Here is a 9,833-nt window from a genome sequence, read left to right as displayed (position 1 = left end):
TTGTGCATGTAAATTATCTGTGGTGTATGGAAATTCAAAAAGTCAGAGGAAGGCAAGGACTTCCAGTCTCCTATAGGACAATGCCTCATAAAGCATAGCAGTGTTCAAATCAACCTTCAGGTTGATGACAGGTTAGCTTTGCACCAGACATCCAGCAGCAGATGTCTGCTCATTCAGTTGTATAGAAGGCCCAATTTAACTCTAATGTACACCATTGACACTGGACTCTGAAGACATGGATGGCAGTAAGTCATCTGCATTAGAAGTGTAGAGACATCCATCAAATAGAAAGGTAAATGGACACTGAGGAAAAGCAAAGACGGATGACTGACGGTTGCAGGGAGGCGGTAACAACAATTTCAAATGTGGCACCAGTCCTACCACCACGTGATGTCTCTCAGTCCCGCAGTGTACCAGAATTGCCTCACTTGCTTTCCATGCATGTGTCACTTTGGCACCCTCCGAAATGTTACAGACACTACTATCACACTTATATAATCAGAACACTATGCCAGTTCCAGCAGTCAGTGACTTTAACTCTTGATGACAATGGCGGAGACATCTATCGAAAGCTCAAGTGTTTCATTCGAAGTGATGCAGTTTGTAAAAAGAAAGAAAAAAAAAAAGTATTGAAGAAATGTAAATAAATTTCATCTAATCAGTTACAACCAATAGCTCTACAGTTGTGTGATGATCTATTTGATTATTTTTCAACTAAACTTTTTTCATTACATACCAAATAATTTTTTCACCACTCCTCAAAAAGTCTGTCACATTCTAGTCATTTTATTAATAAAATTTAAGCCCTCTCATGAACAGAAGTAATTCTGTAGACTAAGTGGGTTAAATTAAATTGCTCAATTAGGTAAGAAACTGGAGGATCAGTGGATGCAACTTAAAGCGTTGCATGGAAAACAGTATGTGCTGGGGACAAAACTTTTAGTGCGAAACTTGACTTCAAGACATGAGCCAATGAAACATTTATGTTACAACTTACTTATATACATAATGAAGGCATGATAAAATTAAAGGAACTGTGATATAAACTGCAAATGCCCAGACAGGAATTGTTTTCAAATTCTGACCTGGATGAGAAGAACATGCCAATGATACTGTTATTTCATGTCATCTGTCACACCCCAAACAATGTTGCCAGTTTTCAACTTCCCTACAATCCTCCCCAAAAGGCTGAATCATTTATAGGTCATGTCATCGCTCTTTTGCAAGATTCTTATGGTACAGTTGTGGCAATGATCATAACTATTTAAATGAATTTCTATGAAACATCATCATTTTGCTGACAATCAGCAGCATTGTCTACATAGTGGGACAAGAACGTAGTGGGACGAGGATGTAGCAAAAGAGATATGGTAAAAGCATAAGGTCAATAATAATGTCAAAGATAGTTAATGTGTTTCACTACACTTCTTCATGGGGCAGACAAGTTGATAATATTCTGGAATAATAAAATTATTTACCAATTTTGGGACAGAATATAATGATGGAAAGGTGATAATCGATATTATAACAAAACATATGTTGACGATATCTCACAGAACAAACCATACAGACTATGAAATGAGCCAGTGCAAACATTTCTAAATAGAAGAACATCTCTAATTAATGGACCAATATGACAGGGAAAGGGCATGGAATGCCAAAAAAGTTGTGAAAAAAGAAACTGGTTAATTATTAAAGAACAAATTCAAAAACTTAACAAAATTAAACCAATACTAAAATAATAGTTAATGCTACTAATTAGGTGACACAGAAGTGGGAGAAGTGTGGTGTTGCAGTCACAACTAACATTACAGAAAATTTTGATAATATTTGGCGGCCTTCCAGATTTATGTCATTACCAGAAATTCTTGACCCTGCCACACTATCAACTGAAATAAATTCACTGAAATGAAATAAATGGTTGATGGAGATGAAATCAATATAAATGTAAAAAAAGGAAGATCTGAATCCCTATTTAATGAAAATTTGTGCCACACTGAAATTCAAAGCTGGATTTCATGCCATTTCGAGCAAAATCCTTACTCATTATGCTAGATTAGCACACTTTGAGATCTAATAAACTTCCATTGTCAATTATGTTTCTCCCACAGAAAATGCGCAAATAGCACCACTACTGAACTCATCAATGACTACAATCACTGCATAATAAATAAAAGTAAAAGATCTCATTCTGAATGGAATGCTTTTATAAATTCATGGTCAGCTTCTATCAGTGCAGCTGGTTTGGTGCAAGACATACCTTAATAACAAACACTGTGCGAATACAATAGAATTAATTCAAAATGAATAATTTTAAAAGACTTATTTGTTTAAGTAAAAACTAAGTATTTTTTAAAGGTATCTGCATATTTTATTAATTATGTACAATCAGTTTGGCCTTCGTTATGTGAGATTCCTTACAAACATAGAAAAAAATTACAAGCAGTGTTAAAATAATATTTAAGATGCAAAATATTTACAGAGGCCACAGCCTTTTTAACATAAAATGATACATTCAGAGTCCTTTGTATTCAGTTTGGGAAATACTGCATGTAACAAATTATATAAGTATGATGTGTGCTATATACGTCTTTCTGTTCAATTTGTTCAACACTGGCATAAACCACTTGTTCAGTTATTGCTGATTTTGCAGTATAATTGTATCAGTGATCCTTACACCTCACATTTTCATGCAATTCACATAACACACATCTTATGAAATTGTGAAGCAGGTGTTCTTTCAACTGCACTGTTCTCAATCTTCGGGAACAAGCAAATTAATGTTTCCCTCAGTTTGATGTCCCAAGAAGACTTCCTCACCACCCCTCAAGCACAATGGGGTGGTAAGAGATGGACCACGTCTCTCCTGCAACAGAAAGTTCTTTGTGTTATGCACCATGTAGGACTATACTTACTCTGGATCTGACAGCTATAGATTTCTTAGATAGCAGCAACAACAACAACATTCTACTGAACAAGACCCAGATATTGTGCAATTAAAAAAATTGCATATCAAATATAGTGTTCTTAACAGAGTTTAAGTTTACTAATGTAATGTGCACATTCAGTTAATTGCATCCCATATGCAAATTTTTAAAATGCTTGGTTTTCATATTATGACACACATTAACTTTTAAAATAGTTGTAAACCTTTTATCTTACGTGATTTGTAACAAAATTCTTTCAACTTTTAGCAGTTTCATCTCATTTTTTAACTGTGTACCATTTCTCCTTACATGACATGTAACCTTTAAGATGTTCATTGTGTCACATTATGCAGTGCCCCTAGAGTGTCATGCATGACAATCACTCCAGAAAAGGCTCTCTCTTTCAGTTTGTTAGTGACAATCATTTTTTGTCTGCCTCTTGACTTAAAATATGCCTTTTGTTCATTATGTGTGGAATTTACTGTTCAGTCTATCATTGTTTAGAAACCTTTTGAAGTTTCACTAGATTGGATAGCTCACTGACAACTGTTACTCCTCTCATAAGGACTGTTGCCGAGTGTCTCTCAGGACCTTCATTTCTGGAGTTCTATAAACCATGAATTAGTGCTCATTGCAGTCTCAGTGCTTGAAAATGAGTCACCATCCACATCACTGAGGATCTACCAGCTGGCATAGTGGGTCACTGTTACACCACATACAATCTGAGTACCAGAAGTAGAGACGGTCATTGAAGTGACACTGATGTCACTAGTGACAGAATACGAACTTAGATAGACCTTGAGAACTGAGGAAAATACCCATGACCCTATGACAGAAGCATCAGGAGCAGAATAAATGAGATGTGCTACTGATCCAAACATTTAAGTGACACAGGATATAGATTCAGATGATTGGCAATACTAGCACTGATTCACACATACCACCACCACCACCACCACGACAAACAATTTAAGTCACAAGTGAGAAAAATAAATTATTTTTTGAGTAATAACTTTTGCCCAAATGGATAAAAACACAGTACAGAGCACACACGTGAGTAGTGGAGCCTTCAGTTAGTATAACAACAAGTAAGGCACCTGTCAAAACATTATAAACCTTCAGGAGACATCACACTAATACCATGTAACACTGTTTCTAGCCTTGATAATGACATTAATTAGGCAAAGAAGAGAATCCACCTGAATTTACTCAGTGATTATTGATCATGTAGTGCTTCCGGAAATACTCTTCATGAATATGTAAAAGAAGGGGCAAGGCTTGGCCGCTGAGAATACTGAAGTCAACATCCTGGTTTGTATGTACAGTAAGCTGAAGTCATGGTACAAGAAATACCCCCTAAACATCACAGAATCAACTGTGGCCCGAATTGCACACTGCAGATTAAACACCTCATTGTATCATTTGAAACAAGGCAAAACTGTGACTCATTTGACCACACTACATGCCTCCAATCAGCTGCTGTCTGATTACTTTGTTGCTTTGGTCCACTGAAGACATGCAGGTTTATGTATCGCTATGAGCAAAGGCCTTTTGAGAGGTACTGCATGTCACCTTTGCTACATTTGCTCGGAAAATGGATGTCACAGACCTGGATTCACTGACAGCAGTAATTCCTCTAAAGTTGGAAACTAATTGTCATTGTCACACTTGTCATTGATCTTCATCAGTTAAGATATTTTTATGAGTACTTCACTTATTCTGCATTACACAGCTGCAAGTTGCACACCGTTCCCTTAGACACATCGCACACACCACACTGATACAACGATAAATAGGGCAACTTCATTCACAATGTACTCATGGGCATGTTCAAACACAATAGATCTTTTCTGCCACTCTGTAATGTCTCCTCATCTTACTGTAGTGATTCCATACAACTGACTGGCAAATAGTCACCACTTCACTGCTATGACTTACATCAGCAATGGATGGTCACATGATTGCCTGGTACAAGTTGTACACCACCTGTAATGCTCTTAAGTGACCAGCTTGCTCATTAAGAGTGTCACTAATACTTCATTTGTTGAGCTTACTATTGCACTCTTGTATATAGTTGCACGTTTGTGTACACTTATAATGGGTCTTTCGCCAGCCATCATTCTCATTTTAATAGATGTCCAATTCTATTTCTTACCTTATTATTTTACCATCTGCACATATTAAAATGTCCCACCCACTTCTACAACATTCTGAAATAATTTTACATTCAATAACTTGAAAACATCAAGAAACAAACAACTTTTTTTTTTTTCTGAAGCACTCTACACAACCGCCACCATGTGGCATTTCTCTATAGTGGCCTTAGTTCACTCTCCCAATTTTAAATTATTTTCCTACAGAAGTAGTCCATACTTATTTATATTGTGTGTATTTAAAACACACACAGAACTTTGGATACCATTCTCTTACAGGAATATGTACTTAAACACAAACAGTGATATTTAATGGGCACACACTTAAGGAGAATACTTTCACAAAATGGGAACATAATGCTGACTGAGAGAAATGCAGACGCAGTAGCAAAAGCTATGAAATTTTAGAAACAACACTTTAAAGATATATTGAAATGTTGATAGGCACATAAAAAGAAGACTGAAAACCTGCCTAAGCATCGAGACAACATACTCAGGATATATATATGTGGTAAATGAAAAAAAATTCACAGATTTCCCAGTTAAAAATACACTTTTTTCCAGGTGAAAATACACATTTTCTGTGCTAAGTGACAGTATATTTTCCCTCAGAACCGTAAAACTTATCAATCCTTTGAATGGTTAAGGTCTTATACACTGGCATAGAACTTCCCGGCACTTTAGAAAACAAACTCCAGAAAAGAAACGTATTTTGGAAAGATCTTTGATGTACAGCAACACGTACGCTGCATATTTTTGTATTATAATAGCCTACATATTTCTGTACTGTGAAAGTAAATATTCAAATTCCACCAAACACAGCATGTTAGCTTCCAAAGCATTGAAATTGAGGTTGCGAAGTGCTTTTGTAAGCCAATCACAGCTCATGTAACATGATCTTGCAAGCCACTGATAGCAGATATTCAGAGCACAGGACACATGATGAAGTCAGCCAATAGTAACATCCCTGTTAAGTAGTACGAATACAAAAATAGGAAAAGTTAATGGGTTAAATTAAGATGCATAGTGTATCTACAAGAAAAGCTAAGCTTTCACATATAATATTGGTCTTTTTTCTGTATGTGTTCCACTTTAAGATACATCAGACAAATGTGCTGATAAAATTTTAAATGTATGGTCTTCTGGGCTCAAAATTCTTATAAGTGGCTGACCTTCGAAGTGTTAAGCTTGAAATAAAAATCAAATGCTCTGTGATTTAAGAAATTCAAATCACATTGACACACGTAACATAATTTATCTTGCGTGAAACGAAATTTACTTTGAAAGTACCGCTTTCAAATCACCATTCGTAGTACTTTCTTGTGACCTGTTAGAATTCACTTCAGCAGTTGTCAAGAGTGCGCCAGAAAACGCACATTACCGCCCGTGCACAGCTATGATGATGTAGGAAGCCCTTATGTGGGTCTTTAAATATGTCTGCTTGTGTCTGTATATGTGTGGATGGATATGTGTGTGTGTGTGCGAGTGTATACCCGTCCTTTTTTCTCCCTAAGGTAAGCCTTTCCGCTCCTGGGATTGGAATGACTCCTTACCCTCTCCCTTAAAACCCACATCCTTTCGTCTTTCCCTCTCCTTCCCTCTTTCCTGATGAGGCAACAGTTTGTTGCGAAAGCTTGAATTTTGTGTGTATGTTTGTGTGTCTGTCGACCTGCCAGCACTTTCATTTGGTAAGTCACATCATCTTTGTTTTTAGATATATATTTTTCCTACGTGGAATGTTTCCCTCTATTATAACCATATGTACATATACAGCATTAAGAGATCTTCTATTACATCATAAACGAAACAGGACATCAGAGAATATTCCAAGAGCATTGGAATTTCGTAAACCACACTAAAAATGTGTAATTCGCCTTAAAGTGCACATCCATATGTCCAGATTCACAAAGAATATAAACCCCCAACTTGATATTAAGCTTTTCAGTATGGTTTTTGGGATGCAAATTTTCTTGAAGTAGCAGTACTGCATTATCTCATGTTTGGTTTTCTATTATGGCAGAAGAAAAGCCCTCGAAATTCAGCAAACTGTTGACACTAGTCAACAGTGCTTCAAATAAATTGACTGTCTTTGCAGAAAAAGATTAATAAAAGCCAAATTTCTTTTGCAAATTAACAAAAATAACTTCAGTGCTCTGCAAGTCAATAATGCCTGACTGCCAAAAACACTGAAATAAAATAAAATCAGAAAACTGAAACTAACAACATATTTTAGTCTTCCATAATTATGTGAATGTATTTTAATTCACTTGATAGTTCCCAGCCACAGAAATCCATTTTGTTTTCATTTGACGTGAGACATGTAAATGAAGAGGAAACAATAAAATCACTAAATGTAAACAGGGGTCACGCGAAAACTACCCCCCTCCCCGCTATAGCTCGGACAGGTTTGCACATGCATGAATCTGGCAGCTTGTGCACGCCAGAAATTTTTTTCCAGATAACATCCTGCTGCTCGTTGCTATTGCCAATACAGCTAACAGCCACACTTCAAGTACCCAGAATCAGGAGAAGGTATTGCTCATACGTTGCTCAACTATGGATGCACATGAGCCCACTGACAACTGCCCAAACAAACCTAATGTAAACTGTTGTGATGTCACGCTCTTCGGAAGCAGTATGTTGTTATGAGGTATTTCATAGTCTTCATCCTAAAGCCTTTGACACATTTTGCTGCTGGCAGATGCTTGTGTGTGCACTGTGTTTTGTTATTGTAAATGGCACATTTTCTTTGGAACTTAAGTTTCATCCCCCCCCCCCCCTTCCCCCGGTGCAGTGTTTTTCTGCAGCGGCGGGCTAAAGTAAAATTCTGTGTTGGAGTATTAGTTCTTACTAGTCAAAACAACAAAAATTTAACAGAAAACTGGAACGAAAAATTCCCTGGGTTTTTTTCCAGATGAAAAAATTTCCAGATTTTTCCCGGATTTCCCAATGCGCATATACCCTGTATACTCCTCCAGAGCTATCACAGAATACACATGACTGGCACCTGTGTCAGCTGACAACAATATACCAGCATTATAGTGCTAGCTCCATCAGAGATAAAACTCAAGCTCAGACAGGACAAGGATGAGAAAGCAAACTAGCCATGTTCTTTCCATAGGAACTTTTCCAACATTCATCTTTTAAGGAATCTATCAAACCCTAAAACTAAATGGTCAGACAGATTTGAAACTAGTTCTTCCAAAGTGCGAGTCCAGTGGTCTGACTAACGTGTCGCTTTGCTGTTCTCTGATATGTGAAATGGCATGAACTGTCACCTTATCAGTACTGTCATCACACATTATCACATCTTATTCAGTAAAGAGATTACATCTACTTCCAAAAATCGTATCTGAAACATGCATACTGTTTACTATTGAGATGAATCATAATTTTATTAAACAAATGTCAACTAACAGAAATCATTGTTGTCCTCTTCCATCGAGAGCCATTACAGCGGCCACATGTCTGCGTCGGCACTAAGCTCAGACTGATGGTGCGATTGCCACAGTCTTCACACTTGAAGAATCGTTTGCAAGTCTCGACTACATACACCCGATGTCCTTGCGAACGACAAAATTCTGATGCCTGAAGTGCCAGGTACTTGCACTGGAACACAAAAAATTTAGTTTAAGTATTTAGAAATAAATTATTTTATTATGCTATTAACTTAAATCTACAGTGAAGGTAGATCACTCGCCTGCAACAGACCCAAGTTCAACAATAGTGATACTGCACAAAAAAGTAAGTGATACTAAAGTGTAACATAAAATGTGAGACACTTTAATGAGACAAAGGAGATTGATATGGCAGATACTGAAATGAGACTCAAAACCTTATTTTTATCTACATAAAAATAGTAACACACCAAAAAAGCCAGTAACCCGAAGACTAGTTTGAACACCAAGGTGTTTTACATGAGAAAGCCCTCATGGGAGGTAATGTTATCTCATTTGTTCTCCATCTGACCACTGAACTATCCCATCCGAACCATTAGATAAAATGTGACGGGTGATGGGGAGAAGGGTGGAGGGGATCAACATTATAATTATGAACTCACACCACAGTCAAATTCTGTGTTTATTGCATACAAAAATGATTGCACAATTGAAAGTCAAGTTAAGCAACAGAAAAAATTTTGTATCAACCAACAATCTGATGTGCACAAATAAAAAAACCCAGAGGAAAATATCAGTGAGGAAAGACTGTACTGATCCTTCATGTCTACCTCCTGAAGAAATACTATTGTTTCCTCTGTCTTAATGACAAATGAAACACAATTTTACCATTTTTACCGATCTACACTGCAACACCATACATGACCCCAAACCTTCCAGATTTCTCAAAACATCTGAGCCCATCATGTTCACTAGCCAAAGATATTTTGTCATAAAGTAATTTACTGTAATAAAATGAAACAACATCAGAATTTTCCAATTATACAGCAAAGTATGGGATTTTACTTTAATAAAAACAACACTCGTGGCCACAAACAATTATTTGAATACTACTGTTATGAATGATATCCAGAAGAGACAGACGGATTGGCTGAATAGAAGGTCATACTGAAAGAGATCCACATTTCTGAGGAAGAAAGGAGGCAAAGATGGAGGATAAAGTATCAAAGATAATACATGAACTGTGCTAACTATTCTGCAAATGACTGATGAAAGTGAGAAGCATAGAAGAAAATGAAGGGGGGGGGGGGGGGGGCAGTGAATAGACAGAAAAATGAGAAGTGTTGCGAATAGTG

General features: G+C 36.8%; 1 protein-coding gene across 1 annotated transcript in view; it reads right to left on the bottom strand.

Annotated features, from left to right (window-relative positions):
- Window positions 1-2,377: 2,377 nt before the first annotated feature.
- LOC124595008 (protein MCM10 homolog) overlaps window positions 2,378-9,833 on the bottom strand; it is a 94,982-nt gene continuing 87,526 nt past the window's right edge. The window contains exons 16-17 of the mRNA XM_047133555.1: window positions 8,498-8,689; window positions 2,378-2,866 (exon numbers count right to left, since the gene is read on the bottom strand). Coding sequence (XP_046989511.1) covers window positions 2,756-2,866; window positions 8,498-8,689 — 303 coding nt within the window. The 3' untranslated portion in view covers window positions 2,378-2,755. The remainder of the gene's footprint in view (window positions 2,867-8,497; window positions 8,690-9,833) is intronic.

The sequence above is a fragment of the Schistocerca americana genome, chromosome 2, assembly GCF_021461395.2.
Source record: "Schistocerca americana isolate TAMUIC-IGC-003095 chromosome 2, iqSchAmer2.1, whole genome shotgun sequence".
NCBI classification, from domain to species: domain Eukaryota; kingdom Metazoa; phylum Arthropoda; class Insecta; order Orthoptera; family Acrididae; genus Schistocerca; species Schistocerca americana.
This window is presented reverse-complemented; position numbering and strand designations above follow the sequence as displayed.